We start from the raw sequence: 23,400 nt of genomic DNA on the forward strand, positions 1-23,400 counted from the left end.
CAAGCATTATTCAGTTGAGCCCTAACATCAGCATGCAACGCTGTTCTGACCGTGTTTCACGCTGGCGTGTTTTCTCGACAGCATCGCAGAGAATCTGGGCGTGGTGGTCAGCCCTTTATCTACTTCCCATTAATGGTATGCACATGAGTTCATGCTGACTTCTGACAGCTTTGCCGATCCACCATGGTGGGCACCAGCTGAAGATGGTGCTGTAAATTTACAATGGCGTCAAACCAATTTCTGAGTTTTCTCCCAACATATCCGCCATCAAACAGGCCAGCAGCGGGCTTGGCAGAATCCTGTCCGAAGTCTTTGAAAAACTAAAACAATAGCTGATAGTAATTCACATTAAGTGATGCCTTCTCCTTTACTGTTCTTTGCTTAATCTTCGAATGTCTAACATGGCCCATATTGTGCATTAATGAAGAAAAGTAAAGCTCAGAATCTGCTCTTTTCGATAACATTTGGCCAGAAGCATAACAGTCCAATAGGATGTTGTTTCGTTGCCTGAGGAATAATCAACATTATCTACAGCTTTGATGATTTTGGGACAGGTACTGCTTGAATATTAAGGTTCCATGACTTTTTGAAGGTTAAAATGCATTGACTGAATCTGCAATGCCGGAGGATGTTCAGCATGAATGCAGTCCGTGGGACATTTCTCTTTTCACTTTGTCTTTTTTCTGAGTTTAGACCGTGGGAAGATAGAAAATCTTGTGGTCAGTTGTGTGAAGCAATAAGTTATCCAACTAAGGTGATGATAACTAAGGGAGCTCATGAATGTTTTACTTTGCTCAGCAGTCTCAACTTGGTGAACATATTTGGCATTCACGATATAATCCATTTAAAGCACAGAGAACTCCTGAACAAGCCTCAAAAAATTAATTTTAATGAACACTTGGGGATATTTAGCCCACGAAGACTGGTTGAAAGCATATCATGATGTTACTTTGACATTCTGGGTTATAAAAATATGATTTTCATTTCCATTCTTAAATGTATGATTTGATGGACTCCCCTTTTAAGCATTGAGTAAGCGTTTTAGTTTTAATATTAAATGGTCACCATACCTGTCAATGCACAAATCGTTTTTGAAATTAGAATGGAGTTAAATAAATGTCTTAATTTTTATCGCCTTTGCATTAAATTATTTAGAATTTAATTCTCCTCAAGTCTCCTTTTATCCTTTTCTCTCCCTTTTCCACACTCTGATTGAAGGATCCGATTCAGTTCCTGTCATTAGAAGCAGCTTAATGATTTCACAACCAATGGATCAAATCAAGTCTTTGTAGTCCTTGCACATTCAGTCATGAATGATGGTGGACGATTGCACAATTAACAGGAGGGAGGTGGCTCCACAAATATCCACATCCTCAATAATGGGGGCACCGGGTGTGGAGAGGGAGGGGGTGGGGAGGGGAAGGAGTAGGACCCCTTATGAACCTGCTCCTGGGCCTGGTGAAACTTGCCATTAACAGGTTTAGTCAGCGGGCGATGGAGGGGATCGTCCAGCCCAAGTCTCTTCCCCTCTTCTGTGGCTTCGTTCGTGGCCGAGTGTCCCTGGAGAGGGAGCATGCAGTGTCCACTGGTGCCATAATGGCCTTCTGTGCCGGCTGGGCACCACAGGGTCTGGGGTGATTTATAGACTCTTTTAATCATGTTTTGGCTTGAGTTATTTTGGTTTGAGTTTTTAAGTTTCAGTTTATCTTTGTTGTAGTTTTGGCAGTACCCCTTTAATGAGCAGCCCCATTTGATTTGTCCCTTAATTTGTTTACTTTAGTTTGATTGGTTCAACTTCAAAAGAGTTCAATGATAGGGCGAGGCCTGTCAACCTCTGGAATATAGTACGGAAGACATGTGCTCCAGAATTAGCCATGTCTCTAGTCAAGCTGTTTCAGTGTAACTAACATCTCCCCGACCATGTGGAAAATTGCACACATGTGTCTTGACAGAAAGCAGAACAAACCCAAGCTAGCCAATTTACAATCTCATCAGTTTACTCTTGATCATCAGAAAACTCATGACAGGTATTATCAATAGTGCTATTACGCATCACTTACCAAGCAGTAAATGCTCACCAATGTTCAGTTTAGATTCCGCCAGGCCACTCAGTTCCTCATCTCAGTACAGCCGGAGTCAAAACATAGGAAGAACTAAATTCAAGAAATGTGCTTGACATCAAGGCAGAATTTTATCAAGTGTGGGAGAAACGAGTATGAAAAGAATTGAAGTAAATTATAATTAGGAGGAAAACTCTCCACTGGTTGAATTCATGCTGGCACAAAAGAAGATGGTCGTGTTTGTTGAGGATCAACCATTTCAGTCCTAGGTCAGCACTGCAGGAGTTCCCCAAGGTAGTGCTTCTGACATTATCATTAATATAAGAACTGCAAGGGTTAATGAAATGGCTAGATGAACCACTAGAGTGAGCTACAGTTACAAGTATATAAGACATTGATGCTAAGCCTTGGGGGGCTTAGGGACTGAAGGAAAGATAGTGTGAGTGAGACCAGATCATAGTTAATAATAGTGTAGAGGTTAGTACTAGATAAGTGTAGATTATATGTTGATTACGAACTGTGTATTATATAGGAGTAAGTGTTGAATCCAATTAAGTGGGGTTAATAAATTTCTAGCTTTGTTCAAGTTAAAGCTATTTTGTGGTCTTTGTGAACACTACGCCAACCATCCTGAATTTAGCAACGTAAAGAACACCACAGTGTCTTCAGTCAAACCAACTTGAACTGCTTCATTAATGACCTTACCTCCACCATAATTGTCTGACGTAGGGGTGCTTGCTTTTATATGCACAGCGAATGCTTCCAGTTGCAACTCCTCAGTTACTGTAACATTTCTTGTTGATATGCTTGCATACCTGCTTAATATGCAGGCTTAGGCTAATAAGAAGCAAGCCACCATTTGTAAAGACCTTTACAACACAGCACGCTAGCACAGTGGTTAGCATAGTTGCTTCACAGCTCCAGGGTCCTAGGTTCGATTCCCGGCTTGGGTCACTGTCTGTGCGGAGTCCGCATGTTCTTCCCATCTCTGCGTGGGTTTCCTCTGGGTGCTCCGGTTTCCTCCCACATTCCAAAGATGTGCAGGTTAGATGGATTGGCCATGCTAAATTGCCATACGTGTCCAAAAAAGTGGGATGGGGTTACTGGGTTACGGGGATAGGGTGGAGGTGCGAGCTTGGGTAGGGTGCTCTTTCCAAGGGCTGGTGCAGACTCGATGGGCCGAATGGCCTCCTCCTGCACTGTATTCTTTAAACAATAGAGAATCTTGGGCAGCACGGTGGCCTAGTGGTTAGCACAACCGCCTCACGGCGCTGAGGTCCCAGGTTCGATCCCGGCTCTGGTTCACTGTCCGTGTGGAGTTTGCACATTCTCGCTGTGTCTGCGTGGGTTTCGCCCCCACAACCCAAAAATGTGCAGAGTAGGTGGATTGGCCACGCTAAATTGCCTCTTAATTGGAAAAAATAATTGGGTAATCTAAATTTAAAAAAAATAGAGAATCTAACCATTTCCCCTTGGCATTACACGGTATTAACTTCACTAAATTTCCCACCACCAACATCTTGAGAATTACCATTGACCATAATCATAGAATCTACGACACAGAGGCAGACCCTTCGGCCCAAACTGGTCCATGCTGCCCAAAAAGCCCATCTAAGCTCACCTCATTTGTCTGCATTTGGCCCATATCTCTCTAAACTTTTCCTATCCATGTATCTGTCCAAATGCTTTTTAAAGGTTGTCAATGTCCCTGCATCAACCTCTTCCTCCGGCAGTTTATTCCACATACGTACCAGTCTCTGTGTAAAAAAAGTCTCTTCTCAGGTTCCTATTAATTATTTCCCCCTCTTAACTTAAACCTGTGCCCTCTAGTTCTCGATTCCCCAACCCTGGGAATAAGACTGAGTGCATTCATCCTATCCATGCTTGTCATGATCTTATACACCTCGATAAGATCATCACTCATTCTCCTACGCTCCAAAGAAAAAGTCCCAGCCTGTCCAATCTCTCCCTATTACTCAGTCTCTCGAGTCCTGGCAACATCCTTGTAAATCTCTTCTGCACTATCTCCGGTTTAAAACATCTTTTCTCTAGCAAGGCGACCACAACTGAACACAATTTTCCAGATGTGGTCTCGCCAACGTCCTATACAACTGCAACATGACTTCCCAACTTCTATACTCAGTGTCCCGATTGATGAAGGCCAGTATGCCAAAATCATAGAACATAGAACATAGAACAGTACAGCACAGAACAGGCCCTTCGGCCCTCAATGTTGTGCCGAGCCATGATCACCCTACTCAAACCCACGTATCCACCCTATACCCGTAACCCAACAACCCCCCCCCTTAACCTTACTTTTATTAGGACACTACGGGCAATTTAGCATGGCCAATCCACCTAACCCGCACATCTTTGGACTGTGGGAGGAAACCGGAGCACCCGGAGGAAACCCACGCACACACGGGGAGGACGTGCAGACTCCACACAGACAGTGACCCAGCCGGGAATCGAACCTGGGACCCTGGAGCTGTGAAGCATTTATGCTAACCACCATGCTACCCTGCTGCCCCAAAATCCTTCTTCACTGCCCTATCTACCTGTGACTCCACCTTTAGCGAGCCATGCACCTAAACTCCAAGGTCCCTCTGTTCCACGATACCCCTTAAGGTCCTACCATTCACCATGAAAGTCCTTCCTTGATTTGACTTTCCAAAATGCAACACCTCACACTTATCTGTATTGAACTCCATTTGCCATTTCCCAGCCCACTTCCCCAGCTGATCAAGATCCTGCCGCAATTTTTGATGTGTCAAACTGTCTACAATACCATCTATTTTTGTGTAATCTGCAAACTTACTGATCATGCATTGTACATTCTCATCCAAATTGTTGATATAGATAACAAACAGCAATTGGGCCAGCACTGAGCCCTGAGGCACACCACTAGTCACAGACCTTCAGTCCAACAAGCAGCCTTCCACCATTACCCTCTGCTTCCTACCATCAAGCTAATTGTATATCCAATTTTCCAGTTCTCCCTGGATTCCACGTGATCTAACCTTCCAGAGCAGTCTACCATATGGTACTTTATCAAAGGCCTGACTGAAGTCCATATAGACTACGTCTACCACCTGGCCCTCATCAACCTTCTTGGTCACTTCATCAAAGAACTCTCACAAATTTGTAAGGCACGATCTCCCATGCACAAAGCTGTGCTGACTACTTCTAATCAAAGCCTGTCTTCCCAAATGCCTGTAAATCTTGTCCATCAGAATCTTCGCTAGTAACTTGTCCACCTAGATGTCGAGTTACACCGGTCTACAATTCCCAGGTTTTTATCTATAACTTTCTTAATTAAGGGCACAACATTTGATACTCTCCTTTCTTCTGGTATCTCAACCATGGCTAACGATAATGCAAATATCTCAGTCAGGGCTCCCGCAATTTCTTCTCTGGCCTCCCGAAGTATACTTAGATATACCTGGTCAGGGCCAGGAGATTAACCCACCTTCATACATTTTAATACATCCATCACTTTCTCTACTGTAATGTGAACTGTCCCAATATATCGCCACTAACCTTCCCTGGTTCCCAAGTCTTTATGTCTTTCTGGACTCGCCATGTAAATAGAGCTCAAGAGGTTAGGAATGCTGCAGTTAGTAACTCACCTGAACCACGCCCCCCCCCCCCCCCCCCCCCCCCACCCAAAATCTGTCCAGCAGCGACAAGATACAAGTCAGGAATGTGACGGATACATTCCATTTGCCTGGATGAATGTGGCTGTAAAAGCACTTGAGAAGCTGGACACCATCCAGGATAAAGCTGCCCATTAGATCGGCATGTTGTTCATCCTGGAAAACACTACCACTGATGCACTGTGGCAGCAGTGCTTACCATATTCAAGATGCCCTGCAGCAAACTCACCAAGGCACCTTCGACAGCATCTTCCAAACCTGTGACCTCTACTGCCCAGGAGGACAAGGGCAGCAGGTGCATGTTCCCCTCCAAGCCGCACACCATCCTGACTTGGAACCCTATCGCCGTTCCTTCGCTGTGGGTCAGAATTCTGGGATCTCCCTTCCTATCTGCGCTATGGGTGTTCCCACACCACACTGTCTGCAGCACATTATGAAGGCGGCTCAAATTCACCTTCTCCGGTGCAATAATGGATGAACCACAAATGCTTATTGTTCCAGTAACTGCTATCCCATAATAAAATAAAACAAAATCTCACGAAGGTCAGGTTCTCATTAGCGTGACTAACCTTTCATAGCTCAGTCTTGGGTGACTCTGTAGGGTATGGATGTAAGATTTAAATAATTATTTGAATGAATAGTCCAATTACCATGTGTTAGTGCAACCTTGTTACAATATTATTCACAACTTGAATAAGACACCTGACTGGACTGCTTCACATGAGTTCACTAACACACGGGTGAAGCTCCATTTCTTATTCAGAGTCTTTCAAAATATAAGGGGCAGGACTCTCTGTCTCGCCAGCCCCGTTTTCCAGCGAGGCGCATCCCCCACCGGCAGCGGGATTCTCCTTTCCGGCAGCTGGCCGATTGGGTTTCCCATTGTGGCCACCCCACGTCCTCGGGAAAGCCACGGGCATGGTTGTGCTGCCAATGAAGCGGAGGAACCGGCCGACCGAGAATCCCGCAGAAGACCTTAAATTTATATGGTGCCTTTCATAACCTCGAGATCATCTGAAGGACATTCCAAAGTGCTTTACAACCCATCAAATACTTTTAGTCAGACAGTGGCACTCCAGGTTGGCTTTCCAGCACTATGACAATTTTATACCCACAATGCTTGACTGTAATGTCTCAAAATCATTTTGTCTCTTATTAGATTTCAAGTCCCCTCCACACCTCATTTTATCAGCTCATCTCGCATAGCCACACCTGAGAATGCTTTCATTTGAAAACACTTAAGTATTAAGTTTTAAGTATAGCATGTGTACCTCACCGTGAAGTTGACATGTTTCCGTTGTTTTACCTGCGGTCAAAGCTTAGCACCCAGTAGACTAAAGCTTCCTTACCTGTGGCCTATCTAAGAAAACAAATTTCCCTCCTTGCACTAAGCTTGAAGGTGAATTATTTTCTATAGATGCAACAAGAAGCATTCTATTGTTTAATGGAAATCAGATTAATCTGCTAACAATTACTACCAGGCACTTTTAAAGGGGTCTGGGGGCGAACGATTCCTTCTGCAATCGGACGAAGCTTGCGAATAAGAAATTAAACCAAACCTACGAAGCTTTCAAGGCAGCCAAGAAGTTTTTACTCGCATTAGCCTGGTCAAGATAACAAGATAAATTTTCAGACATTTGTTTTATTAGACCTTGCTCCAGAGCGCTGGATTAAACATAATGATTTTTTTTCCCCCCTCAGACTATGATGTATTGACTGATTGTGCCTCAAAGCAAAATGCACTTGCTTCAAGTGTGGCTGTTACTGTTGCGGTGTTCTGTGTGTTGCTAATACTCAGGATGGATCCTGGACATAGTGTACACAAAGTCCACAAAGCTAAATTAAATGAACAAAGCTAAATTTTATTACATTATTAATTATACAGTTCAAACACAATTTATAAAGCTGGAAATACTATGAACTATAATTACAATCCACACTATACTAACACCTGTCTCTCACACTCTGGGGGCGATTCTCCGAGCCCCGTGCTGGGCCGGAGAATTGCTGCAACCGCACCACGACGCCAGCGCGCGATTCTTTGAGGTGCGGAGAATTAGCGCCATTTGCGCCGGTGCATTTGGCGCGGCACCGGCCTCGGGCCACTGGAATCGGAGGGGCCGCCAATTCTCCTGTTGGATGGGCCGAGCGGCCGCGCTGATACCATAGAGTCCAGCCTGTGCCGTACACCCCTGGTCGCTGCCGGTGGGAACTCTGCGCGAACGGACGGGGGGGGGGGGGGCTCCTTAAATGGGAGGGGCCACCGATGGGCTCTGGTCCGCGATTGGGGCCCACCAATCGGTGGGTAGGACTCTCTCCCCCCCCCGGGCCTACATTCTGACGTGGCCAGGCCCCTGAACACTAACTCCAAGTTGAGTTGGGGCCGGCGCGGCCCAACTGCGCATGCGCGGGCTGACGTGGAGCCCATTTGTTGCCGCGAAAGGAGGCTGGAGTGGAGTGAACTGCTCCAGCGCCAGGCTGGCCCCCTGTTGGGGCCAGAACCGGTCGTACCCGGGCCCAGTTTGCGCCGTCGTGAAACGCGACGGTGTTCACGACCGCAAACACTTGGGCTCAATATTGGAGAATCTCTCCACTTGTTCTCTGCTCTCCTACACTCTCTAACCTTCGTCCGCCTTCTCCCAGAAGTCTGAGAGGCATTCCTTTTGAAAGGTCTGCTCCCCAGCTCCATCTGGTGGTAGGATAAAATATTACATCAACCCTTAATGTGCTAGACATTAAACATAATGTCACAACTGTGACTGTCTCATTTTAATTGTCGAATGAGTAGGTCCTGCAATGAAAAAAGCAGCAGAGACTGCTGCCATTGAGAGTTTGTTGTTTTTGAGGAACGGAAAATTGAATTGATTTCGTAATAAAATTAGAGCATTAACTTGTATGGAATGAGTTCCAGCAACTGTGGGTTGTGAGCTTTGTTTTGTGCGCTTCTCTTGTACGAAGCAGGCTAGTCCCTCAGCTCAACCCAGGCCCCCATCCTCTTTTGCCAATCTGTTTGCTACTTCATTCATTTTCACATGTTGCAGGAAGCAGTCCCTGCTTTCTGAATGAACAATGTGCTCAAAATGCTGCTAGTTTGGTTAGTGGGAAGAAAATACAGCTTTTTTTATTTTCTTTTATTATTCACCCCATACATTTTTCCTCTGGGGAGACTCGATGCAAAATGACAGCAGACACTATTTTTGACAGAATCTATTCAGGAAGACATTTGATAAAGGTTGCCTGGCCCAACGCTGCTTTAATTTCACAATCTCTAGCAATTATGATGCCAGGCATCCTGAATAGTATGGTCTAAACAACAAATACAAGGACATTCACCATCTGCAGTTTACATCTCCTTTGCTTTCTGTTCCTACCACAGTTTACATAAGTAATTACCTTGAGAATTAGATGCAAGTGTTTTCCTCTGACATTCATTGACGTGCAAATCGAACAAAAGGTTCCATTGTTTCCTCGACATCTATTCTCAATTGTGACACTTATTGTGAAACACAAAAATGTATTTCTTCAACAGTTGATGTCACCATGTGACCATTTTCAGCAATGTGGATTTTTAATTGGTTTATCTTTCACCCCATTTACTTTATATCCACATCTGCAATATCTGAAAGGATGAATAGTCAAGCAGTGGCTTCAAAGTGTTTTCCTAGACTGACCATGAAAATCTCAACTGTCGGAATGATATCTGCTTTTCATAGTTAGAGAACGATGGAGATATGGGATGGAATATTACAGCCACTCCCGCCTTGACAGGGCCATAATATTCAGCCCATGGAATCATAGGTCAATACAGCGTAGAAAGTGGTCATTCGGCAACCCAGTTAGGCATGCCTAATATTTCCCCCACATCTTTTCTCATCCATAATCCATATATTTATCCAATTCGCTTTTGAGAGTTATCAATAAACTGTCCTTCATCTGATCAGTGCATCCCAAATCTAAACCAATTGTTTCTTGAAAAAACACTAAGGGCAATTTGGACCCTGAGGGCAATTTAGCCTGGCCAATTCACCTAACCTGCACATCTTTGGACTGTGGGAGGAAACTGAAGCACCCGGAGGAAACCCACGCACACACGGGGTGAACGTGTAGGCTCCACAGACAGTGACCCAAGCTGGGATTCGAACCTGGAACCCTGGAGCTGTGAAGCATTTGTGCTAACCACTATGATACCGTGCTGCCCTGGGAATTTGAACTAGATACTTGCCACACTAATTACCTCCAACTTCTTATGCTCCAAGCTGAACAACCGCAGGTTCTCAACCCTATTTCCACAATTATAGTTCCTCATTGCTGGAACCATTCAGGTTAAGCACTCTTTCCAAAACCTTCATATCCTCCCGAAGCTATGGTGCCCATAATTTGACACAGTGCTCCAAATGGGGTCCAAATAGAGTTTTGTAATGTGTCAGCAAAACTTCCTAGATTTTGCACTCTGTCCCTCAGAGATCTATGTACATACGTGCCCATCCTGCTCTCGTCTTGCATCACATTTGAAATTATATAAAAAGGCTAAGGCAGCATGGTGGCACAGTGGTTAGCACTGCTGCCTCACAGCGCAGAGGACCCGAGTTCGATCCTGGCCCACTTTCCACGTGGAGTTTGCACATTCTCCCTGTCTTTGTGGGTCTCACCCCCACGACCCAAAAAGATGTACAGGGTAGGTGGATTGGCCATACTAAATTGCTCCTTAATTGGAAAAGAAATTTCGGTACTCTAAATTTATTTATTTTTAAAATCATAAGGCATTTATTTTCTCAATGGTTCCTAACAAAATGTTCCTCACATTTTCCAGTGTTGAACTTTACACGTTCGATCATTCTGCCAACTTGCTGATGTCCTTGTGAAGTCAGTTACTAATTTCTTTGCTGTTAACTAAGTTTCATGCCATCTGGAATTTTTTAAATGATGCCCCCTTCCAAATTCCAAGTCGTTTATGTGTATCAAAAACAGCAGTGTTCCTGGTACTGGACCTGGGGGAAATCCACTGTACAACCTCCTCCGAGTCTGTAAGACAACCTTTCATCACAGCTGTTTTGTTACTTGATCAATTCTGTATCCATGCTTCTAATCCCTTTCATCTCATGTGCTACAATTTTGGAAACAAGCCTAATATGTAGCACTTTGTAAATGATTTTGATAGTCCATGTATAAAACATCATCAGCACTGCCCTCAACCACGATGTTATCTCATTGAAAACTCAATCAGGTTAGCCAAACACAATTTTCCCTAAAGAAAACCTTGATAACTCTCTATCGTCCCAAGCTTGTTCATATGGCTGTTGATTTCCTCCAAGATTATTAGTTCCAAAAGATCTCTGTCAGTGGCATTGAACCGATTGCCCTGTAAGTGCCAGGTTTATCGCCTTATTAACATGTGCCCATTGTGTTCAATTCTCCTGTCCTTTGACACCACTCCTATATCTAAGGAGGATTATCAACATTCTTGGGGGTTATCCTTGACCAGAAACTGAACTGGACTAGCCGTACAAATACTGTGGCTACAAGGGCCAATTAAAGATGCAAACCCCGGAACAGCGAATAAGACCTCAAGACATGGGAGTAGAATTAGGCCACTCCGCACATCGAGTCTGTTCCATCATTTAATCATGGCTGATATTTTTCTCATCCCCATTCTTCTGCCTTCTCTCCATAACCCCTGATCCCCTTATTAATCAACAATCTATCTATCTCTGACTTAAAGACACTCAGCGATTTGGCCTCCACAGACTTCTGCGGCAAAGAGTTCCACAGATTCACAACCCTCTGGCTGAAGAAATTCATCCTCATCTCTGTTTGGAAGGATTGTCCACTTAGTCTGAGATTATGCCCACTGGTTCTAGTTTTTCCTACAAGTGGAAACATCCTCTCCAAGTCCACTCTATCCAGGCCTCACAGTATCCTGTAAGTTTCAATAAGTTCCCACCTTATCCTTCTAAACTCCAACCAGTACAGACCCAGAGTCCTCAACCGTTCCTCATATGACAAGCTCTTCATTCCAGGGATCATTCTTGTGAACCTCCTCTGTACCCTTTCCAAGGCCAGCACATCCTTCCTTAAATACTTTTCACAGTACTTCTCACAAAACTTCTCACAGTACTCCAAATGGGGTCTGACCAGAGCCTTGTACAGTCTCAGAAGTAAATCCCTGCTCTTGTATTCCAGCCCTCTCAACATGAATGCTAACATTGCATTTGCCTTTCTAACTGCTGACTGAACCTGCACGTTAACCTTGAGAATCTTGAACAAGGACTCCCAAGTCCCTTTGTGCTTCTGATTTCCTCAGCATCTCCCAAAGTAGAAAATAGTCTATGCCTCCATTCCTCCTTCCTTTTCCATATTGTATTTCATCTGCCACTTCTTTGCCCACTCTCCTAGCCAATCCGTCCTTCTGCAACCCGCCTGCTTCCTCAATACTACCTGTCCCTCTACAGATCTTTGTATCATCTGCAAACTTAGCAACAGTGCCATCAATTCCTTCTTCCAGATTGTTCATGTACATTGTGAAAAGTTGTGGTCGCAGCACAGACCCCTGAGGCACACCACTAGTCACCGGCTGCTATCCCGAAAATGACCCAATTGTCCCCACTCTCTGCCTTCTGTCAATCAGCCAATCCTCTATCCATGCCAGGATCTTACCCTTAACACCATGGGCTCTTAACTTATTTAAAAGTCTCCAATGCGGCACCTTGCCAAAGGCCTTCTGGAAATCTTAATAAATCACGTCCACTGGCTCTCCTTTATCTAACTTCCTTGTTACCTCCTCAAAGAACTCGAACAGATTTGTCAGACATGACCTCTCCTTGATGAAGCCATACTAATTCAGTCCTATTTTACCGTGCACTTCCAAGTACTGCGCGCTCTTATCTTTAATAATGGACTCTAAAATCTTACCAATGACCGAAGTCAGGCTAACCGGCCTATAATTTGCCGTCTTCTGCCTCCCTCCCTTCTTAAACCGGAGTGTTACATTAGCCATTTTCCAGTCCTCTGGGACCATCCCTGCCTCCAGTGATTGCTGAAAGATCATCACCAATGCCTCCACAATCTCCTCAGCTATTGCTTTTAGAACCCTGGGGTGTATTCAAACTGGTCCAGGTGGCATCCACCTTCAGACTTTTCAGTTTCCCCAGAACCTTCTCCTTAGTGATGGCCAATACTCTCACCTCTGCCCCCTGATTCTCCTGGAGCTCTAGCATCCCACTGGTGTCTTCCACCCAGAAGACTGATGCAAAGTAACTATTCAGTTCCCCTACTATTTTATTGATTCCTATTATTACTTCTCCAGCCTCATTTTCCAGTGGCTCAATGTCTATTTTTTGCCTCTCCCTTACCTTTTATATATTGAAAAATCTCCTTTTTATTGCTGGCACTCATATTTAATCTTCTCCCCTTTATAGCATTTTTAGTTGTCCTCTGCTCACTTTTAAAGGCTTCCCAATTCTCTGGCTCCCCACTAATCCTCACCAGTTTATATGCTTTTTCTTTTGCTTTTATGCTGTCCTTGACTTCCCTCATCAGCCATGGATGCCTTGTCCTCCCCTTAGCATGTTTCCTCCTCCTTGGGATTAATTTCTGTTGTGCCTCCCTAATAACCCCACAAAATTCCTGCCATTGTTGTTTCACTGTCGGCCCTGCTAGGTTCCCTTTCCAATCAACTCGGGCCAGCTCCTCCCTCATCTCTTTGTAGTAACCCTTATTTCATTGTAATACCGTTACATCTGATTCCAGCTTCTCCCTCTCAAACTGCAGGGCAAATTCTATCACATTGCGGTCACTGCTCCCTAAGGGTTCCTTCACCTTAAGTTCTCTCATCAAGTCTGCCCCATTACACATTACCAAATCCAGAATTGCCTGTTCCCTCGTCGGCTCTGTCACAAGCTGCTCCAAAAACAATCTCTTAAACATTCCACAAATTCCTTTTCTTGGGATCCACTACCAACCTGATTTTCTCAGTCCCTGTGCGTATTGAAATCCCCCATGATTATTGTAATATTGCCTTTTTTCTATGCCTTTTCTATCTCCTGATTTACTTTTTGCTCTACATCCTGACTACTGCTAAGGGGCCTGTACATAACTCCCATCAGGGTTTTTTTTACCTATGCGATTCCTCAACTCTACCCACAGAGATTCCATGCCTTCCGATCCTGTGTCTCTTTTTGCTATCAATTTAATTTCATTCCTTACAATCAATGCAACACCGCCCCATTTGCCCATCTGTCTGTCCTTTCGATAGGACACATATCTTTGGATCTTTCGAACCAGCACCTGATCCCCTTGCAGCCTTGTTTCTTTGATGCCCACAACATCATACCGGCCAGTTCTAATGCGTGCAACAAGCTCATTTACCTGCGCGCATTTAGGTACAACACCCTCAGGCCTGCATTGACCACCTCCAGTCTCATATTTGTCACCATTTTTGCTCTGCCTGAGGTTAGATTCCTGCCACCTTCTATATTCTCTGTTCCATTACGAATAACCCACCTCTTGACCACTTCCCGCAAAGCCTTTCCACAATCTACAAAGCACAAGTCAGTAGTATAATGGAATACTCGCCCCTTTCTTGGATGAGTGCAGCACCAACAACACTCAAGATGCTTGACACCATCCAGGACAAAGCAGCCCATTTGATTGGCACCTCACCCACAAACACTCCCTCTACTGCTGATGCACAGTGTGTACAGTAGCAGGAGAGTTACCATCTATAAGATGCATTGCTGGAACTTGGAATTTACCAAGGCTCCTTAGACAGTACCTTCCAAACCCACCGTCATCTCTGGAAGAACAAGGGCAACAGATACATGGGAATACCACCACACGTCCAAGTCACTCACCATAATGACTCGCTGTTCCTTTATAGTCACTGGGTCAAAATCCTGGAACTCCCTCCCTAACGCTCTGAGTGTGCCTACACCACATGGATTGCAGCAGTTCAAGAAGGCAGCTCACCACCAGCTTCTCAAGGGTAATTAGGGATGGGCAATGGCAGTTGGCCCAAACCAGAGACACCCACATGAATTAAAATTAGACGCTACAGGAGATTCAGAACATCAAAAGTTGGAAGGCAGCAAGAAACTGAATGAACTGTTAGGGACCATTATCAGTACACCTTTACCATCAATCAATTCCTGCTCAGTGTCACATGCTGGCGGAAGGGAACGAAACATCAGAACAGAAAAAAATGTGGAAACTTTGCCATGCTATAAACTCATAGCCCATGACTAGGTTCAGTGTGTTTTTGTGTTTGAAGGAGTTGCCTGGCTAATCATTGTCATGATATGCAGACATGCAGATAATGATATACAGACAGGCTCAGACGGGCAGCTAATGAACACAGAGAACTGGACATGACCAATGAGCCAATGAGCAGGCCCGACACTCAGGGGTGGTATCTCACGAAAAAAGGCACGAGGCACTCACACTCCGCCTCTTTCCACTGATGAACATCTACAGAGTGAGTCAGGGTGTATTTAAAGTATCACACCTCCAGCACGTGGCTAAGAGTTTGTCTGGTTCAGTCAGACAGGGTAACCACACTTAGGTTAGCAGAGAGTTGAACTCACAGAGAACTGTGCCAACTGTGCTAATGGTTCAATAAATCAGATTGAACTAACTTCAAGGTCTGGAGTATCTTTTGTTTAAAGCTGCATCCAGTTACAGCCTGTGTGTTATCCCAGAGTACATAACACGACATGCTACCAGGAGACTGCTTAATCTAGGTGGTTTACCTCAGTCCGTTCCATGGTGACCAGCGAATGCAACCCAGCACCATGGGAGAAGTTTTAGGCTCCTCACCAGCTCAGGACCTCCGGCAATCTCAGTGCCAACTGGCAGACATTCAATCAAACGTTTCTGCTGTACATCGAAGGTTCAGACCTCGTGGATGCATCTGATGCAAGGAAGATCGCGCTTCTCCTCTCAACAGCGGGTGATCAAGCCATCAAAATCTTCACCTCTTTTCACTTCACCGAAGACCAGGACAAGACAAAGTTTCAGACCATCCTGGACAAGTTTGACAGTCACTGTGAAGTGGACACCAATGAAATCTTCGAGCGCTACATATTCAAACAGCGTCTACAAGGTAAAGATGAATCTTTCAACTCCTTCTTAACTAACCTCCGCCTGCTAGCGCTGTCCTGCAACTTTGGTGATATTGCTGAGTCCATGATCAGAGACCAAATCGTTTTTGGAGTTCACTCTGATCCTCAGAGAGCAGCTACTGAAAATCAAGCATATGAGCCTGCCAGTCACAATTGAAACATGCACAGTGCATGAGCACGCCAAAAATCGCTATGCCTAGTACAAATTGGCTGAAAATGAGAAACTTGCCTCCCATGAGGCAGAGAGTGTGCAGGCCACCTCCCGGATGCAGCGCCTCAGCATTAATAAAAGCGGCCATTTTGCGTGCTTTTCCCAGGGTCCCATGCATGCGCGAAGCGAACGGGATAACAAAGCGGCCGACACCCACACTGCGCATGTGCGATGACGCGCGGAGCGTCAGAACGCCGACGTCATGATGTGCTCGAACTGCGGCAACGCCCACTTAAGGAAACACTGCCTTGCAAGAGGCAGGTGATGTTTAAACTGCAGGAAGCCTGGACACTATGCAGCCTTGTGCAGGACTGCACCACCAGTCAGGGGCCAGCGCTCCCAATTCCGACGATGGCACATTCAGAGTGTGCAACATCGATTACGGGATTCTGATCCTGGCAGCACAACGGATCCAGAGGAAGACTGCCTGGACTCCGCCTACTGTGTGGGCATCATTACCAAATGTGAATATACCACATCCAACTCATCACAAATTCAATCCATCCTCACTGTGGATTCTGCAGACAAATGGCATGCGGTGATGCAGATCAACCACTGCTCCATCCAGTTTAAGATGGACAAAGGTGCTTCTGCCAACCTCCTCTCACAGGCAGATTTCTCACTGGCATTCTCAAGTTTCACGACTATGTCTACGACTTGCCAACATTCACTGTCGAGATGAATCATAGGCCTCTGGTCCACATTATCCATAAGGACCTCGGTTGCAGCGCATCATCCTCAAGCTCAAAAGGTACGACTTTGACTTAGTGTACATGCCTGGCAAGGAGCTCATCATCGCTGATGCATTGTCCCGCTCCATCACGTTGCCTAGTGAACCGCTGAAAATCATCTGGCAGATTGAATCACAGGTGCAGTTGTGTGCTAGCACCTTCCCGGCGTCTGATGAGAAGATGGTTCGTATCCGCGAGGGGACAGCCAAAAGACCCCCTCTTGCAGCGTGTCATGCACAACCCCGCCAATGGCTGGTAGAAAGGGCAGTGCCCTCAATTTTACAAATTCTTGAGCGACACTTGGGCGTCGAGAAGTGCAGACGCAGAGCCAGACAGGCTGTCTACAGGCCAGTATTAGCCAGGACATCTCAAACATGGTCCTCAACTGTGCAACCTGTCAATGCTTCCAGCCAGCGCAGAGCAAGAAGATGCTCCAACAGCATGAAATTGAGACCTTCCTGTAGTCCAAGGTTGGCATTGACCTCTTTTGTGCGAATGGTCGTGACTACGTGTTGATTATTGACTATTTCTCCAATTACCCTGAAGTTATGAAGCTCTCAGACCTCACATCTCGGACCGTCATCAAGGCCTGTAAGGAGACGTTCTCCAGGCATGGTATCCCACTCACTGTCATGTGTGGCAATGGCCCATGCTTCAACAGCCATGAGTGGTCTATGTTTGCCAAGTCATACCATTTCAAACATGTCACTTCCAGCCCAAACTATCCGCAGTCCAATGGGAAGGTTGAAAAAGGGGTACACATTGTGAAACAGCTCATCTGCAAGGCCACGGATTCTGCTTCTGACATCTAACTTGCGCTGCTTGAGTACAGGGCAACCCCACTGTCCACTGGCATATCGCCAGCTCAACTCCTGATGAACAGGGACCTGTGGACGACACTTCCAGCCATACACTTGCCCAACCTGGATCACCTCCCGGTGCTGTAGAAGGTGCAGTAGCTCCGAAACCAGCAAAAGCAGGGCTATGATGCTCATGCCACCGATTTGCCGGTGTTATCCCCGGCAGACACTGTCAGGATCAAGATACCAGATGGTGGCTGATCTGCTCCAGCTGTCGTTGTTCAACAGGCTGCGCCCCACTCCTATGTTGTACGTATGGCTGATGGTTCTGTTGTGCGATGAAATAGACGGGCACTGCGCAAAGTTGCCTGCCCACAACCACTTTCTTCGCCATTTCCGACCGTTGTTTTGCCACCTCCTGATACCTCGAACTATGAGGTCACCAGTCAGGCTTCCATCCCGCCTGTCAAGGCACCGTCGTCCCTCCCACCACCTCTCTGGCATTGGACAAGGATCAGATGCAAGCCTCAGAGAATGGAATTATGAATGTTTGTTTGTGTTTGCTATGTTCTGTTTTCTCACATTAGACAGCTGTCTTCACATGTAAATACGTTCACATATGCCACTGCCTGTAAATATGTTAATACATGCCACCACATGTAAGTATGTTCCCATATGCCACAAAACATAAAAAATAAAGGGGAAATGTCATGATGAACACAGAGAACAGGACATGACCAATGAGCAGGCAGGTCACTCAGGGGTGGTATCTCACTATAAAAGGGACAAGGCACTCACACTCTGCCTCTTTCCACTAATGAACATCTACAGAGTGAGTCAGGGTGTATTTACAGTATCATACCTCCAGCACGTGTTTAAGAGCTAGTCTGGTTCATTCAGACAGATTAACCACATTTAGGTTAGCAGAGTCGAACTCAGAGAGAACTGTGCTAACTGTGCTACTGGTTCAATAAATCAGATTGAACTAACTTCAAGGTTTGGAGTATATTATGGTTAAAGCTGCATCCAGTTGCAGCCTGTGTTATCCCAGAGTACATAACATGGCAATCATGAACACACAGCACTTGAACATGTTGGAAAGGTTGAATGAATGCAGGAACGCAGCAGGTTTGCAGTTACACATTCGCAGCTTAGAGGAGACAGGAAAGGAGCCGAGGAGAAAAAGAATCACTTTACAATGGAAAAGCCACTACCAACAGTCAATGAATAACCAATAGGCTGGGAGCACGATGGCACAGTTAGAAAAGGTGGAACAGGGAGGGAGACAGAACCACAGAAGGACCCTACATGAGTGTGAAAGAACAGCAGAGAGAGATACACAGACCATACAGATACAGGGAGAGAAACATACAGACAGGTAGAGAGAGACAGGCACAAACGCACCACGCACAAATGTTGGTGGCTCAGGAAGAAACAGAGACAGAACACAGAAAGGTAGCTAGAGTCAAGGAGAGAGACAGAAAACGAAGAGAGATAGAGGGAAAGAAAGATAAGGAATAACTGCAGGAAGGACAAGAAATCTCTATATAAATCAAGGATTTCAGTAAGGACAGTTGGATTCCTTCATTTATGAATTCTTAGGACAGAAAGTAATTATTTAAAAACATTCGAACTGTGATTGAATATATACTAAAGCCTGGAAACAATGGCAGGGAGAGGTGACTTTGTCCGAATTTATGTGGTCCTGTCTACTGTCACCCAAGTGTCAGTGAGCCACCGCCCAGCTCCACAGGTAAAACAAGTTCAGATTAATACATCATTCATCAATTTAAATAATGACCTTCAAACGTTAACTTCAAATAAACTTTTGGATTTGGACGTTCACTGTGCAAATGAAACTTTTTTCACACATTGGACTGAAATCAATTAGAAAATATAAATACAAAAAGGCTCACGTACAAATGTCTCTGTTTAAAAGTTGTTTGTCTATTCATGAAGTTACACAAGTCAACAAATAGGCTTCAGCGATGGAATGCAAGGTCCAGATCTACTGATCCACATATACTGACAAACATAGATTTCCAATGCATTCTTTCCCAAAATTTCACAATATATTGCTCATTCTATTTATGCAACGGTTTTATAAATTTGCACATTTACATGACCATTTGAAAATTGCAAACCAAGAAATAATATCAAAAAACATAACTTAATCTCTCTTCTGTAATGATTATTGCATGAAATCACTTAGTACCTGTTGCAGGAGCCCAAAGTATCACATCAAATGAGTCGTATTATACATGTGCATTTAGTTTCTTACATGTCCTGTGAAAAATGTGGGAAAATGTACCATTTTTAATCATATTAATGCACAATATTCATTTTCAAAAGTTAATCTTGGGGTGGGAGGGGAGGAAACGGCTGGGTGGGGGTGCGGATGGGGAGAGACCGGTTGAAGATTTATCCAGGGTGTCTAATTGTCTAATACTCTTGCAATGGTTCTGATCCACTCTGGTGAAAATCAGATAAATATTCAGTGATTGATACTGCTTTTATCTACCCAGAAGCACGGTGAATTTGATTAATTCAGAATTGGATTTGAATCGGTTTCTGCAGATTTTTAGAACGCTAAAGCAACTTTAAAGTTACCTTGAACCTGCCATTTTGTTAAATTCTCCCTTCCTGTCTGCTAGCATTCATTTGATGACCTTAGAAACTGTCTGATACGACAACTGGAAATCCAGTAGACCAGAAATCAGAATTATTTTGCCTTTAAAGAAAAACTTGCTCGTTTCATGAGGCATTTTGTTTTACTGAAATATTAGTTGAGTATAATTTTGGCATTACAAAGTGTACTTACACAGTTTGACTGTCAAGTAATAGAACTTGCAGATGTAACAATTTCACATTTTAATGATAAAATTAACACATTGTAGCCGCTGATGTGACTCAAGATACAGTGCAGTCATTGATGCAGAAGTTCAAGGAGAGTTTTCGAACAAACACGCCAATTGAGATCTCGCACCTCCAGCAGGCACCGCGCAGCACATCCACAGGACGAAAGAAGGGAAGGAGGAATAAAAGTAGAGGTAGGACACACAGCTACCTTGTTAAGTATATTTCTAAATATCCATTTAAGGCAAGAGGTGATGGTAGGCTGGTGGTGGAAATGATGGTGTTGGTGGTGGTAGAATGCATGTACTGACGAGCAAACCATCCAGGTTACTAATTTTTAAAAATTGCTACAGAAGTTAGAGACTTTCCTGAATCAAAGTCTCTTTCCGCACCCCCCCCCCCCCCCAATCGCCATCTTGCTTCTGCACATCTCTGCTGCATACTTTGCGCCATATGAATTACATTTCTTCCACAAACTTTGAATCTGAACATGGGGGAGTTGTGGGATGGTGGGGGTGCAATATTCAAGGCTTTGCCTCAAGGGTTTGTTGATCTCGTATTGCACGCTTCTTCTCCTCTGCTGGAATCCTTACTCTGGGCAAGCCACGCATTTCTACAATAAATATGCCGAATTTGACTTTTGCAAAGCAGAGTATGATAAACTGATTTCAAACTCAATGCTATTTCTTGGAGCAATATGCTAACTGACATGGACGCATAGAATATGGGCAGAAATATCTAAATTGTACATGCCCTGACCGACATGGATGAGAGAAAGAAGGAACTCAACTCAACAGGTAAGGGAGCCAAACCCTTGTGGTTTTGAAAGAGCGGTTTCATTTGTGGTTTGTGCAGTCGCTGGGCTACCACATTGCAGCTTTTTTTTAAACGTTGAAAGTACCCAATTTGTTTTTTTCCCAATTAAGGAGCAAATTAGCCTGGCCAATCCACCTACTCTTCACATCTTTTGGTCGTGGGGGTGAGACTCATGCAAACACGGGGAGAATATGCAAACTCCGCACCGTCAGTGACCCGGAGCCGGGATCGAACCTGGGTCCTCAGTGCCGTGAGGCAGCAGTGCTAACCACTGCATCACAATGCCACCCCTTTGCAGCTTGACCTTCATTAAAAATATGGGCGAGTCTGACAGCCTTTGGGTGAACTCAAATTTGAGGCACCCTTCAGCCAGCTTCCCTTTATGGCAATACAGGATTTATGGCTTGTATTTCTCAGTGTCCAGCTCAACGTTCTTAATGCAACTGAGGTAATGATTCAAGAGTGTGACCTCAAATCTATCAAACTGATCACGTGTTTCCAAAATTGAGAGCGAGAAAAGAAAAATTAAATGAAGCTGCTTACCATCTGTGAAGTACGTGTTCCTTATTCACGCCAACCTATGGAATTTAATAGAGTACACCTCTTACTTATTTAGATATTACTGTTTGAGTAGGGCAGCTTAATTGTTGTCCGATTAAACTCAAGGCGAGATGAAGGAACTTCGACATATATCCACCGGAGAAAAAATGGCTCAAGGCAGACATGTGGATTTTACAACGTTCCAAGACAGAAATTAATTGAACGTGAATGAATTATTTTTTGACAGTCACAAGTTCTGTAACCAAGGGGCATAGACTCGAGTTCTGAAGCAAGAGAGGACAAGTCTCTTTAGCTTTGATTACTCCACGCACGAGCTGCTGAAAGTGTGGAACAGGGAATCTGAAGTTGATTAACATTGGAAAACTGAAGGAGGACCAGGCTAGTTTTTAAGACAGAAATGAGTTAATGGGTTGAGCAGTATTTTAGAAATTTGAGGACCACCCAGGTGAGCTCTTGGACCTGTACTTCGATAGGGTGGAAATCTCTGTCAGAGTCACTTTTAAAGAATAATTATAGGTGAAAAAGGAGGTAATTATTGTCAGATGGGAGTTCTGCATTAGATCCAGCTACATAAAAATGTACTAAACTTGTTTTTGGAAATTAATAGGACTTGAGATATATTAATGGTAAACGTTGCACCTTTTCATTTTTGGTGTGACGCTTTGCCTGCTAAACTGAAAATAAGGAAATCGCAACTGTTTTGTCCCTGATTCATTTCCCTTTGCAAAAATGGAAAAGATTCCCCTGTCATCCCACAAGCATGTCAAAAAGGCCGCACACTGATGGAAATGCTGCTGAACTAATCTCTCAGTTCGATGGTTGGTTGGTTGCGTTTTGATGAAACCGACACACTTTTTTATTTTTGATTGGAGAGAGTGGTCCAAAAGATTCTGGTGAAGGCGTACAAAGTAAACGTGATAGAGAACTTGAACTATGGATCATTACTGACTGTAAACTAGCTAAATCGTCAATCTTGAAATCTTAAACTTCAAATAGTGCTGCCAGTGAAGCCTTCGTAAACAAGGGAAAGATAGAATGGGAATTAATTTATTCAGTCCAAAGAGGTGCAGGCTAGGTGGATTGGCCATGATAAATTGCCCCTTGGTGTCCAATAAAGATGTGTAGGTTAGGTGAAGGGTTTATTGGGATAGAGCAAGAGACTGAGCTTGGGTAGGTGCAGACCCGATGGGCCGAATGGCCTCCTGCACTGTCGGGATTCTATGATTCTATGGTTGATGGAAAGAATGATCATCAAGTTCTGATGAGTCTATTTCCTGTTGCACAATTCTAAGAATTTACCAATCTGAGGAGTATTTATATAAATCAATAGGCAAGCTTAAATGAATTTCATTGTGTTGTATGTTGATTTTCGTTTTTGTGCTGACATGCATTTTGAAGTCAACTGTAAGCTCTTTGCAATGATAAAGGATTACAGGATGGACTGAATATATCGATTCAGCTGCAATATAGATTTGTTTCCCTCCTTGGAAAAAATGAACAAACCTCGTCTCACTTCTGGAACAGTTATGAGAGAGTTGAGATGTGTTTAAATATTGACACTTCAGAAGTGCCCTTCTCATGCACTTTGTTCCTG

At 44.4% G+C, this 23,400-nt stretch overlaps 1 protein-coding gene across 10 annotated transcripts in view; it reads left to right on the forward strand.

Annotated features, from left to right (window-relative positions):
- The window catches only part of LOC119955607 (astrotactin-2-like), a 1,814,189-nt gene that overhangs the window by 583,141 nt on the left and 1,207,648 nt on the right, over positions 1-23,400 (forward strand). For 8 of the 10 annotated variants that reach the window (XM_038781996.1, XM_038781994.1, XM_038781999.1 and 5 more), the window contains exon 4: positions 20,471-20,623. The exons of the other annotated variants lie outside the window; for them this stretch is intronic. In XM_038781996.1, coding sequence (XP_038637924.1) covers positions 20,471-20,623 — 153 coding nt within the window. The remainder of the gene's footprint in view (positions 1-20,470; positions 20,624-23,400) is intronic. 10 annotated transcript variants of the gene reach the window in all.

The sequence above is a fragment of the Scyliorhinus canicula genome, chromosome 21 (assembly GCF_902713615.1).
Source record: "Scyliorhinus canicula chromosome 21, sScyCan1.1, whole genome shotgun sequence".
NCBI lineage: Eukaryota > Metazoa > Chordata > Chondrichthyes > Carcharhiniformes > Scyliorhinidae > Scyliorhinus > Scyliorhinus canicula.